Source organism: Hyperolius riggenbachi, chromosome 1, assembly GCF_040937935.1.
Source record: "Hyperolius riggenbachi isolate aHypRig1 chromosome 1, aHypRig1.pri, whole genome shotgun sequence".
NCBI classification, from domain to species: Eukaryota; Metazoa; Chordata; class Amphibia; order Anura; family Hyperoliidae; genus Hyperolius; species Hyperolius riggenbachi.
The window spans coordinates 93,657,635-93,671,005 of record NC_090646.1 but is presented as its reverse complement, the minus strand read 5'-3'; the positions used below and the strand labels follow the sequence as shown (position 1 = coordinate 93,671,005).

At 45.0% G+C, this 13,371-nt stretch overlaps 1 protein-coding gene across 2 annotated transcripts in view; it reads left to right on the top strand.

Moving 5' to 3' along the window:
- The window catches only part of LOC137545736 (putative nuclease HARBI1), a 46,829-nt gene extending 34,433 nt beyond the window's left edge, over positions 1-12,396 (top strand). Inside the window, exons 3-5 of one of the 2 annotated variants that reach the window (XM_068267320.1) lie at positions 4,337-4,379; positions 9,467-9,539; positions 12,185-12,396. In XM_068267320.1, coding sequence (XP_068123421.1) covers positions 4,337-4,379; positions 9,467-9,482 — 59 coding nt within the window. In that variant the 3' untranslated portion in view covers positions 9,483-9,539; positions 12,185-12,396. The remainder of the gene's footprint in view (positions 1-4,336; positions 4,380-9,466; positions 9,540-12,184) is intronic. The other variant, XM_068267313.1, reaches the window with a different exon arrangement.
- Positions 12,397-13,371: the final 975 nt, after the last annotated feature.

Genomic DNA, 13,371 nt, shown 5'->3' with positions numbered 1-13,371 from the left:
CACTACAAGTCCCATGAGGCATTGTAATACTGTGACAGCTCTAAGCATAACTCGGGGAGGCAGAGGCATGATGGGATTTGTAGTTTTGTCACAGCTGGAGTGCCAAGGTTAGCCATCACTGCTCTAGGAAAACTCACAGAGAAGCATGTGCTTTGTTTGATCAGCTGATAAATTTACAAAGCTCTGATATGCTATGATTACATTCTGCTTTAGCACATGATCATGGCTAGCAAATCAGAGACTTCTGAGTTCTCCTGACATGACTCTAAGTCCTCTAGTGAGGAATCACAACACTGCTATGGCAGAGGATATTGTCACACATCCTCTGTTGCTGGGCTGTGAATGGAGGGAAGTGGGGTAGGAGGTCTGGAGACTACTGGTCGTGCTTCAAACATTACCATTTCATGAATGGAGGAATTTCAAGGGCCAGGGTAGACATGCCAGTTCTGGTGAAAGCATGACATCCCCTTCCCTTCCAGTTCTCCTCCAGATCTACCTTGGGCAACTTCACCTATTATCTGCATGCTAGGATCCTTGCAGCAGCAATGGATTACACTGTTGGTGAAAGGGTCCATAGTGGGTGAATGCATTACTGTCTGGAAGTAAAGCTGCACATGAGGTTTACTTGGACAATACTGCTTTCTGTACTAGACAGAGTTCTGCTGAGCCTCACTGAGTTCCCATCACTGGATTAGAATCCGGCTACGAACTTGCTGGTGATGATTCCAATTGCAAACACCTTATATATTTGTATGACATTTGCATGTAGGCTGGAATTATTAACCTCTCACTGATCAGGGCCTGTACACACTAAAAATCACCAAGCGCAATTTTTAATTTAAAATTCTACTTGCGATTTTTGTGCATTTGCGATGCAATCGTGATTTTGCGTGGACTGTCTTGTCCTAGTTTTCTGATTGTTTACCTAAAATTAAAAAAAAAAAAATCGCATACATTGTGTTTTTCTAAAAACGCACTGCACCACTGTGTACAGGTGATCATGATTTTTCAAAAGACCTTGCATTTTTAAAATTGCATGCGACTTTAAAAATGCAGCACAATGCAGCCAGTGTGTACAGACCCTCACTCCTACTATGCAGTTTAGATACTGTAAGAATAACTCATAAAAATGTTCCCAATAACCTTAAAACACAAACAGTGATGAGAAGCATTGGTCCAAACTACCCGTCCCTTGTCACACCCAGTGATGTCGCCAGCTTAAAATTTTTTTTTGGGGGGGGGGGCCACAAAAGGGGCATGCTGGCTGGTGGGGCCCATTTTAGTGGTCAAAACTGATGTTTGTATGGTGAGCTTTAGATTTTTTTTTTTTTTTGCCTAACTCAGATTATAAAGTTAAGGCTAACTAGTTCAGCAATGATAGGAACCAGATGTAAAAATTATAAACAGAAATCATAGGCTTTTGAGCAGACCCAATTGTCCAAATAATGGTGCTATTATTGACGAAAAGTTACCTACAGATGTATTTGTCTAGTTTGCTTTAACCTCCCTGGCGGTATGCCTGACACAGTGTCGGGCAAGCCGCCGCAGGGGATCGCTTGGCCCCAGGAGGATTTGTTTAAATATAATTTGTTCTATATTCTTCAGCTAGCACTAGGCTAGCTACCTATGCCCCCCAAGTGCAACCGCTCTCCCCCCGATCACCGGCGCAATACATACACCCCCCCAGGGATCCCGCAATGGCACAGCCTCCCAATCAGCTCCGCACTTCGCTATGGGGAGGATCGGGACTGCGCATGACGCATGTCCGATCGTCGCCATAGCAACGACTGAAGCTAATTGGGAAGCTGCAGCTCTCGCGGGATCGGTGACGGGGGAGCAGATAGGTGCCGGGGGACTTGGGGGGGGGGGGGGGGGCACAGGTATCTAGCCTAGTGCTAGCTACGAAGCATAAAACATGTTTTATTTTAAAAAAATCCCTCCCGCGGACGCAGCCTCATAAGCTACGTACCGCTAGGGAGGTTAAAGAAGATCAGACGAAGAATACTAAAGCTCTGATACTTGCCCGGGGCTTCCTCCCGCCCCATAAACATGTCTAAGTCCCATGCCATCCTCCCGCGGTCTGCTGTTCAGCCGCGTTGAGCCGCGGTAAAAGGCTCAGTGAGGTCAGTCCGGGTCTACTGCGCAGGGGCGGGAGGTCAGCGCATGTGCAGTAGACCTTGACTGGCATCGACTGAGCCTGGTAACGGAGCTCACCGCGGCTGAACGGCAGACCGCATGAGGACGGCGTGGGACTTAGACATGTTTATGGGGCGGGAGAGAGCCCCGGGTTAGTATCAGAGCTTTAGTATTCTTCATCTCTGAGTCTCTTGAATACCTTACTTGCTAGCAAGCTGCTCCTGAGTGGACAGATCACAGACAAATCATTTCTGCCCCAGCCTGTGTCTCACGACTGCAAGCAAGGGAGGGTAAAGAGGCAGGAGGGAGAGAAACACTATGTGTAATTCCTTGTCTTAGTACAAAGCATTGCTAGAGACAAGAGCTTGTATTTTACAGACAGGAAGTTTTGAATCCGGATGATACAAGCTCTAGTATATTGGCTCATTTAAAAGGAAAACCGTAAGCTTTCAGCTTGTAAGCCTTATTAGAACATACAATCAGGAGATAGAGATTTTTTTTTTGCAAATATCTATCATCCAGACACATTAATTACATCATACAAGGATCAAACAAGGTTTGTGAGGTATTTATGGCAAATAAATAAGACCCTTGGTTTACTTAAGCCTACGTAGACTCAGGGTGACATGGGGAGTTTTTTTTTATTCACCTTACTAGGCTTAAGGCCCGTTTAAAAATGGGCGCTAGGCTCTGGCTGTGATCCCCGCACTGGCTGTCCTGTAAAAGCGGTACAAGGACACGCCCGCCCCCTGGCCCCGTCATCCTCCTCCTTCCGCCACTTCATCCTCCCAGCTCTGTGCTGTGTGTCCCTGTTTCCCTAGCAACCACAGGGACAACGCAGAGCTGTTAGAGCTGGCTGAACTGCGTGCGCGCACATGCACAATTCGTTTTCCACACAGACGCAGGGACACTTAGACATTATTATGTAGGATTCTGTTCATTGTATGCAGCTGGAGCCCGGAGGAGGTAGGAAAGACACAGTGCCCCAGTGTCCTCCCGCCCATGCCACCTTCCTCCCTTCATTATAAGAAGTGCCACCATCATACAATGGCTTCCCCTCCAATCCCTATTCCATATAATAAATGTTGCCCCACCTTTCTTAGTTCAGAGCTATGGCTTTTCAGTGAACATAATTACCTGCGCTTGCTGCTCGGTCCTCTTCAGTTTACAATCCTGCCAGCTCTGGCCAGTTGTATGCCCATAGCTGGGTCCTGCCAGTCACATGACAAAGAGAACAGACAAATGACTGATTTGAATATAAACTAAGGGGACCTGTATTCTGCCAATGTCAGTCCCGCCCACACACTGATTCCCCAATGACTGTTGCTCCCGCCCACACACTGATTCCCCATCGGCTGTTGCTCCCGCCCACACACTGATTCCCCATTGACGCTAACTCCAGATGACACACTGGTTCTCTGCTGTCCCTGCTGCCAGTGTCATCCCTATAGCTCCTGCTGATCCTTCTGCCACCGGTGTCCCCTATAAAGTTATAAACATACGAACAAACATACGATAACCATATTCTGAAAAGGCCGATAATGATGATCATATGTGTGTACAGTATTCGCCAATTGGTATTGCCTGGGCATCGTTAAAGATCCATCCTGTCGGACTATTGGTGGCACAGGGGCTGGTGATGGCACAGCGGAACTAATGGTGGCACAGGAGGAATAAAGGTTGCATAGGGGGACAGAACGTGGCACAGGGGACCGAGGTGGAACAGTGTTCAGACTTAGGTTAAAGGACACCCGAGGTGAATATAAACCAATGAAATAAACAATTGTATCTATCCTCCTTCTCCTAAAAATGACTTTTTAAGATATTTCACAGTTTTATTTTATATTTAAATCTACTATTTAAGTTTTTACTGTTTTATTGTTTTTGCTCATTTACACATTTGTTTGAAGTATGCCGGAGCTAAAATCTATGAGCTATTGACCCAGTCCTGACTCAGACAGGAACTGCCACTGACATACCTAATATTTAACTCTTTCAGATAGAGAAAGAAAAAAAGGAACACTGCATAGTTATTTGTGTGTTTGGCACTATACTACATACACATGTCTATCTCATCATGTCACATGTCACCTGAGGTATCCTTTAAGAACAAACCTACAGTCCATATTGCTTGTTAACCGGGGACTACACATGTGCTGCTTAACTACACTAAGAAAACTTCTTGCTCTTCCTCTTCTAGAGGATTCTGATGAATCCACCGACTCCAAGGAATCAGGACTGTGGTAAGCAAAGGGGTCAAATGGATGAAACTGAAATGATTGAATGTCAGGCCTCTTCCACAATAGGTCGTTGCGGTTTGATGCAATGTTAAAGTCGCAATGAAAATTACAACTCAACGCCCCAAAAAAGTCGCACTGCAAGTTAATGCCCCGTTATCGTTGCATACAGTAGAGCATACAGGCAATGAAAAGTATGCTTCCAAGTCATTACTGAGCATGTGAAAACAGTGCAACACAGCTAATAAGGTGTATAACGCACAGCATGCAACACTTTCTAATAACGCTACACGTTACACACAAACGCAACGTGTGCACTGTGAATGTCGCACAGACTTAGTATTGCTGTGCGTTAACCTAACCGTCCTCCTGGTGGTGCCTAACCCTTATCACCCCCCCCCCCTCCCCCCTGATGTTGCCTAAAACTAACTGCCGCCTGGGTGTTTCCTAACCCTAACCACTCCCCCTGGTGTTGCCTAAAACTAACTGCCGCCTGGGTGTTTCCTAACCCTAACCACTCCCCCTGGTGTTGCCTAACCCTAACCACTCCCTCTGCAGAAACACCCTTTTACATATAGAAACAATAATATCTTTCATAATGTAAAATCTGTACATAAAACAAAATATGACAAAAACTATAACGTTGCAAGCTTCTAAAACGAGAACTACTTCAAAAGCTTTAATGTTCTAATGTTGTTAATGATATTTTTCGCTGCACCCTTTTTTCTGCTTTTTTTTCTGCCGTATTAAAGATAATGCATTAAAATCTATGGCGGCACCCTTTTCGTCCACACCCATCCCTTTTTTCCTGCTACCCGCCGCACTGCATGCATGATGTGCAATGCGACTTTTCCTCTCCACTGCATGGCTTTCCTGTTTTTACAGAGGATTCAACTGAACAAATTGAATCCATATACTTGCAGGAATTAGGAAAATTGCCATAAATATAGATCAAGACTTTATTAGTCTGTTTTCTTTACAATTTAAAGGCACACTGAAGTGGAACAACGATGATCTAATGAATTGGTTGTGTAGTATGGATAATTACTAGAACATTAGTAGCAAAGAAAATATTCTCATATTTTTATTTTCAGCTGTATAGTTTTTTTGTTTTTTTTTATAACATTGCATCATTCCCTAATATCTGCAGTTTACACACTACTCAGCATTCTAAATGATTTTACAGAGCAGGCTAGTGAACTTTTGAACTTTCCTCTACAGCTAAAAAACAATATAGTACCAGACACTTGAGATAATAAGCTTCAGAAGATAGAACTCTCTGCGACTTTGAAAGTTTCAATGGCTCTTTTGCATATAGAACTGGAGTTTCTTAACTCTTCCTGTACTGGAAACAATATTAGACTTGTTAGACTTATGTCTGTGCTTCGGATGCTTTATTTCTTAGCTGTACTACACATACAAATCATTATATCATAATTTTTATTTCACTTCAGTGTCTCTTTAACGTTTATATTTAATTTTCATTTGCAACAAGCTATTAACTATCACAACTGATAGCAGGCCCAGATTGCACTTCTCTGAGATCTTGGCAACAGCACTCTGGAGTACAACTGCCATGAGGGTGACCGGAATCTCCCACCTTGCTGCAAGTGTAATTGTTGGCATTATCAACAGAATTACTTTAAACTGCTGTATAGTCAAGCAACCACAAGATGTCACTAAGATGTCACAGGTCGCCATTATTGCCAGCAGCCAGCGGGGACACCGAAGAGGACCGGGGCTGCGGCGAGGGACTAAGACGGCTGCTCGGGGCTGGAAGAAGTCCCAGGTGAGTAAAAACTAGATTTTTCAGTTTGCCTCAGAAGTCCTTAACCACCCTGGCGTTCTATTAAGATCGCCAGGGCGGCTGCGGGAGGGTTTTTTTTAAATAAAAAAAAAACTATTTCATGCAGCCAACTGAAAGTTGGCTGCATGAAAGCCCACTAGAGGGCGCTCCGGAGGCGTTCTTCTGATCGCCTCCGGCGGCCAGAAGTAACACGGAAGGCCGCAATGAGCGGCCTTCCGTGTTTTGCTTACTTCGTCGCCATGGAGACGAACGGAGTGACGTCATGGACGTCAGCTGACGTCAGCCGCCTCCTATCCAGCCCTTAGCGCTGGCCGGAACTTTTTGTTCCGGCTACGCTGGGCTCAGGCGGCTGGGGGGACCGATCAGGCAGCACACGCGGCCGGCAAAGTGCCGGCTGCGTGTGCTGCTTTTTATTTGATGAAAATCAGCCCAGCAGGGCTTGAGCGGCAGCCTCCGGCGGTGATGGACGAGCTGAGCTCGTCCATACCGCCCGGCTGGTTAAAGAGGAACTGTCGCAAAAATCTTAAAATTTAAAACACATACAAATAAGAAGTACGTTTCTTCCTGAGTAAAATGAGACATAAATTACTTATCTCCTATTATGCTGTAACTTACAGTAAGTAGTAGAAATCTGCCATTACTGACAGGTTTTGGACTAGTCCATCTCTCCATAGGGGATTCTCAGCATGGCCTTTATCCTTTATAAATACACTCCCTGAAAAAGATTTATACAAAGATACTGACCTCCCTGCTCACAGTACACTTTTTTGGCAGTTGAACAGAGCAACTGCTATTCACTAACTGCATTTTGAAAATAAAGTAATCCCTGTGAACCCCTATTAACCACTTCACAACTGAGGGGTTTTCCCCTTAAAAACCAGAGCATTTTTCACTCCTTCCAGGCAGTCTTCATTTATTTATTTATTAGGCAGTATGATTGGTTATTGGGGACTGGGGTCCCCAAAACCAATCATTGGACTGCAAGGGCTGTGCGGGTGGGTGTGTGCACGCGCGATCGCGCGCACACGGACACAATAACAATGTGCCTGCGGCTTGTTATGAAGACTGCTTCTGTTTGAAGCAGTCTTCATTCATCAAATCGGGGACTCTAATTGGATTTAGGAACACTTGTTCCTAATGTCCAATTAGTCAACTGCTGTGTGGGCTGGCTAGAGTGTGTGCACGCGTTCCCCCGCCCACTCCCAGAATGTAAATAGAAAAATACGCCGTGGTGAAACGGTGCGCAGAGGGATGGAGATAATTAGCACTGCGGGGGTAAAGTGGTTGATATGGGCTAGTCCAAAATCTGTTGGTTCTGTCAGATTTCTAATACCTACTGTAAGTGACAGCAACATAGGAGAAAAGTCATTTATGGCTGACTTTACTCTGGAAGAAACGTACTTCTTATTTGTACAAGTTTACATATATTTTAAATTTTAAGATTTTCACGATAGAGGTCCTTTAAAGTAAGCTGCAATACCTGATGGTGGTGTATGATTTATCTCTGCACGTTTCATTCAGTAAAGAGTTCTAACTTGTTATACTGGGTGCCTATCTGCCTGTACAGACCACTCTGCTCCAACAATAATCAGCTGCTTTGTTATGCCCACCTGGACGAATTTATTAACTGGCAGCAAACTGACATTCGTACCTCCCAATTTATGCTAAAAGATGGGCAGAAGAACTGATGGGCAGAAGAACACCCATAAAGACAACATAATCAAGCTGAAATAATGTTTGCTATTAATCCTTGCAGTGTATAGAACTGAACTGACAGTGCAGACGTTTTCCATCAGATTGCACATATTACAGACCATAAAGGGGCCCATACACCTAACGATTTTCCCGCCGATATCACAGTGATCGAAACGGCTGTGAAATCACCGCCCACACCGCTGACAGAACGATGGATTTCCGTCCGAAATCCGTCGCCTCCCGTCGATCCATCCGTGCGGAAGATTTCGGCGGGTCGGGAGTGTGTCGATAGCGGCGTTCGAATGCCCGGCGACCGACGCAATACAGTGGGTATACATTACCTGTTCTGCCGGCGCGAGTCCCGCTGACACCGCTGCTCCGTCTCCGCGCTGGTCTGGTCTTCGGCATGCTTCACTTCTTCCTGCAGGGCAGGAAGTTTAAACAGTAGAGCGCCCTCTACTGTTTAAACTTCCTGCCGGGCAGGAAGAAGTGAAGCATTCTGGAGACCAGAGCGGAGACGGAGCAGCGGTGTCCAGGTGACTCGCGCCGCCAGAACAGGTAATGTATGCGGGGCGGGGAGTGGCGGCAGCACCACCACCACCACAGATTGTGAACGGTTTCAGGCTGAAATCGGTTCACAATCTGTTTGCAGTAAAGGTGGCCATACGATCCCTCTCTGATCAGATTCGATCAGAGAGGGATCTATCTGATGGTCGAATCTGATGGCAAATCGACCAGTGTATGGCCACCTTAAGAGGTTAATTCTAACCTTTTACACATGTCATGGGGTGCTCTGTACTTGCATCCATGGCACAGAACCCTAGTTCCCAGAGACTCTATTTATCTGTTGCATCACATTGAATGATCTGTATGACATGCCCAGTGTACAGAATGATTGTGTACCGCGCAGCAGGACATTCCACTCACAGCATTGGAGACGGCGGATTCCTTTAGAGTCTAAGCCCACTAACGCAGTTGTGTGCAGTTGTGTCCACTTTTCAGTTACACATCAATGTTACAGATACTGAAAAGCGGACACAACTGTGCACAACTGCGTTAGTGGGCTCAGGCTCTTACAGTGGACATGTGTGAACAGATCTTATATGTAGCAGAGGCTTCGTCACACGTCTGTTGATCTGCGGTAAATGGAATGATTTTGAGGGTAGTGATAATCAGAACTAAAGAAGATCAATGGGAGAATCGCACACCACTGTGGAGGTGCCGGACCATGTGAACTGTAGTCAAAAAAAATCAAAAAGGTCTGCACACTCAATCCATCCAAGATGAAGGTTTATTCAACCAATGTGTCACAAATCCACTCCATTAGCCAATGACTCGTTTCGGGGCCCCGTGGGGTCCCCTTTGTCAAGATTTTACCTTGACAAAGGGGACCCCACGGGGCCCCGAAACGAGTCGTTGGCTAATGGAGTGGATTTGTGTCACATTGGTTGAATAAACCTTCATCTTGGATGGATTGAGTGTGCGGACCTTTTTGATTTTTTTTTAAATCAGAACTAAGTCTAGATTTAGGAATACTTTCTTTGCGTGTGTTCTTAGTTCCCTACGTCATTCTGCCGTCATTCTGTCTCAGGATTCGGAGAGCCTAGAGAAGCACTAAGAAGATCCTGTGCTACTGCCGCTGCAAGACCGGAGTGGAGGATTAGGTAAGTCAATGCAAAATGAAATGCAAATATACTGTATATCTTATTAAAAATCCTATACTGAGAGGATTTTTAATGAGGGAAAAAAATACACACACACCTACCCCTTTTCCAGTAGGTAACACAATCACAAGCGCAATCAAACTGCGTTGTGGTCGCATTACCTTCCATTTCTTCTACCACGATTGGGTAATTAGTGAATACAATGTTGAGTGCAAAACAACAACAAAAAAGGAGGGTGGGGATGGAATTGGACATTAATAAGAATGTTGCGAGTGCAAAGAAAAGGCAGCAGTAACACTCAAGAAAATTCTATATAAAAAAATGGAATACTTCTCTCCATCCCTACTTACCCCCAGTACCCTCAATTAGCATCTCTCTCTCCCCCCTAACCATCCACCAGCACCCTCAATCCTCCCCAACCCCAACATACAGTAAGCTCCTCTCTGTACACCTCCCCCCCAGCACGTTTCATAGCTCTTCATTGCTATAAAGTGTGCTTGGGAATGGGTAAGGGGAGAGAGGGGCTAATTGATGGGGAGGTAAAGGCTGTCGAAGGTACTGCAGTGGTGGGCAGAAGGGGAAGAGAGGGGCTTATTTAGGGTTTGGGGTAAGTGAGGGCTATAGAGGGGCCTGGGGAGGTTGGTAGGGATTTGGGGTGAACGAGTAAAATTTTCATGCTCGATCTCGTAGAAAATAAGTTGTTTTTGAGAAAATCAATTTTAACGTTTCAATGGGAACCTTAAATGTTTGCTGTAGTTTTTTTTTAATGAGGTTAAATAGCAGATAATGTATCTCCCTATCAATAGTAAAAATTTACGGATATCAAAAGAAAAAGCAATGAACTTCATGCTGGGGTTTTCAGGTAGTCATGGGCTCTGCAGCCTGAGCTATACCAGATCTTATGATCCATGGTATGGGCGGGCTCTGGAAGAAAGGGGCAGCAAAGCCTCCCTCTCTCCCACAGAGCCCTTGCAGTGTTCTCCCCAGAGATTTCTTCTAGCCGGATGGCATGGAAAAGTAGTCGGGTGGCATGAAAAAGTAGCCGGGTGGGGTGAAATGAGAGAATGCAGGGCAAGTGCTTCTGTGAGCAATTCTGCTTACAGAATAGGAAGAGGTGAGCCGATGACAACCGGGGTGCTCACCAAAACTAGCACCCAGCTAAAAGAGCCTGGGAAAAACACTGCCCTTGTCCAATCCATGGACAAAGGGGCTTCACGCACACCTAAACCATACTAAATAAAGAGTTTCGCTTACCTGTGGCTTCTACCAGCCCCCCGCAGCTGTCCTGTGCACGCAGCGGTTCTCAACGATCCTCCGTTGCCCCGCCGCGTCTTAGTTTAGATTCTGACGATTAATCAGCTTGCAGCCCACCACGTCTGCGCCGCACTGCCCGTGCGCATCACCGTACGTGTTCGTGTCCGCAATAGAGTCCGGCGCAGTAGATACTCTCGCCAATGCGACCACGAACAAGGGTGTGCACACAGTGGACTGCCAACTAATCAGTCGGCAGAATCGAAATTAAGCAGCAGGTCAACGGAGGATCGTTGAGGACCGGCCCGGGCACAGGATGGCTGAGGGCAGGGGGGGGGGGGGGGGGGGGGCGGGGGTTTGGCTAGGGTTTGGTAAAAGCCCCAAGTGAGTGAAACACTTTATTTTTTTTTATTTAGTATGGTTTAGGTTCACTTCTTTTGACTTTAAACTTTGTTCCCATCGTTTAAATTGATAAATTCCTTATTTTTAAATGTTAAGATAAAGGGTAAAGTAGTGATGATAAAAAGGACCAGTGTGGTTTGAATTATAAAATTACATCTTATGCTTATTAATTCTTTATGGTATGCCTGACTAGGAGTGTGGTGGGGGCATGACTATGGGTGTGTCTTAAAAGTGTCCCTCATTGTTGTCTCAAATTGTTGGGAGGTATGCCAATCTACTGAGGGCCACATATACATTACACATACTGTATGTAAGACATCACTAGTCATTCCATTTTGGCCTGTGTTAAAATAATAACAGGTGCGACTGTACTGAGATAATCATAGATATTCACTTCAACAGTCAGTAGTTTTAATGTTCTAACTTATCAATGTTCGTAATATGTCCACTTTGGCTATCATTCATGAACAGGCTGTCGGTAAGGGGAACCCGTGCGGGAGAATACCGCCGTCGGTAGTTTATCCTTCTGGGTGGTCATTCATAAAGTTTGTGCCTGGGGCGGTAGCAGTGCGGAGGTTTTCTGGAGAATGGTGTCGGTAGGCGGGCGGTAGGCATGCGGAAACAGAAAAGCTGGCCGAGACCCTCCATGCGGTGCTCTCTCTGCTGATGTGTGGGAGGTCCGTCCCATTCACTTACATGTATTCCGCAAGCTTCCCGCTACATCCAGGGGATCGGTAATCCCCTTCCGCATACCGCTATGCGGAAATGTTTATGAATGAACATTTTGATACTTTTTCTGGATAACTGCGTATCCACACCGCACAAGGCGGTACGTTGTCACTCTGCACGGGAATGTCAGCTCCGCATGCGGAAAGAGGCTTTATGAATACAAAACTTGCTCAGTGCTCGGTAAAGTCAGCGGTATTACGCATTTCCGCATGCGGGAATGCTTTATGAATGATAGCCTTTGTGTTTTTCCTTACATCTTTTAGACCTCTTCACTATACAGTTATCTAAGAACGTGGATCTTCTGCAGAAGTAGGAGGCAGCAGAGAAGGAACACTTGGTTGAAGTGCAGAACTAAAGATCTTTCATCTTGTCATCCGTCTATAAACTTGCCATCAGATTCGGAGGTCTTACTTCCTGAAGTGATGTTTCTGCCAGGCCGCATGTTTATTTTTATTGCTGTATGTTAATAAAACTGTTACTGTTGCTTTTGTCCAATAGAACGTTGCCTTTGTCCAATTATTTGTCCAGTAAAAGCATTATAAGATTAGAAAGGCGTTCCCAAGTTGTGCCCTCTCTCCCCACTCATCTTCATCTTATCGGTAGAGCCTTTTCTGAATGCTGTTAACGTGAACCGAGCACCCTTTTTAGCACCCAGGGCATCTCAATAGCTCATGAAACTGCATGCCAACAATATGTCTCATTATCAAAATAAACTTCCATTTTACCTTTTATTTTACATTCAAAGTAATTTTATTAGCCTACTTCAGCAGGCCTGCCCATCAGTCCCGGCCACAGAGATTTCAGGAAGCTAATTGTTTTATTGTAGTCATTACTATGAAGTAAACAATACATTTTCATCAACAGAGGGAGGTGGGTGATTAAGACAGTTTATTCAAATAGATTATCTAGATTGAATGTGTCAAGATAGCATCTCTGACTTCTGTAAATAAGGACTGTGAGGAGGGGGGAACATGGCAGCCTTTATGCCAGGAGAAATTCCAGTGGAAGAATATTCAATATACTTATTTCCATGGCAAACAGGCCATCCATGGCATTCAGATTGCTATTAATAAAGGAATACAAAATAGCTGCTTATGCTGATGATTTCATTTTCTTTTTAACTCAACCTCCTGTTTTCTATACCATGCCTTCACAAATCTAATTTGATCTCTTAGCTGTGTCATCTGGCTGCCTCTGCAGAGCAGCTAATTGGTAAACACAGGATTTTAACCCTATGTCTGCTTCCATGGAAGCAGGAAGTAGACTACCTGCAGATTTATTGCAAGATTTGTACCCGCTGTAACAAAGAAATGTTTCAACCAATAAAAGTGCGCTCAGCTATACAAAGTCACATGTGCTGTCAAAATAAACAAATCAAGTGTCCATTAACTACTTCAAAGTTAACTCCAAGGGTTTTTCCTCTTAAAGTGTACCAGAGATCAATATTAAT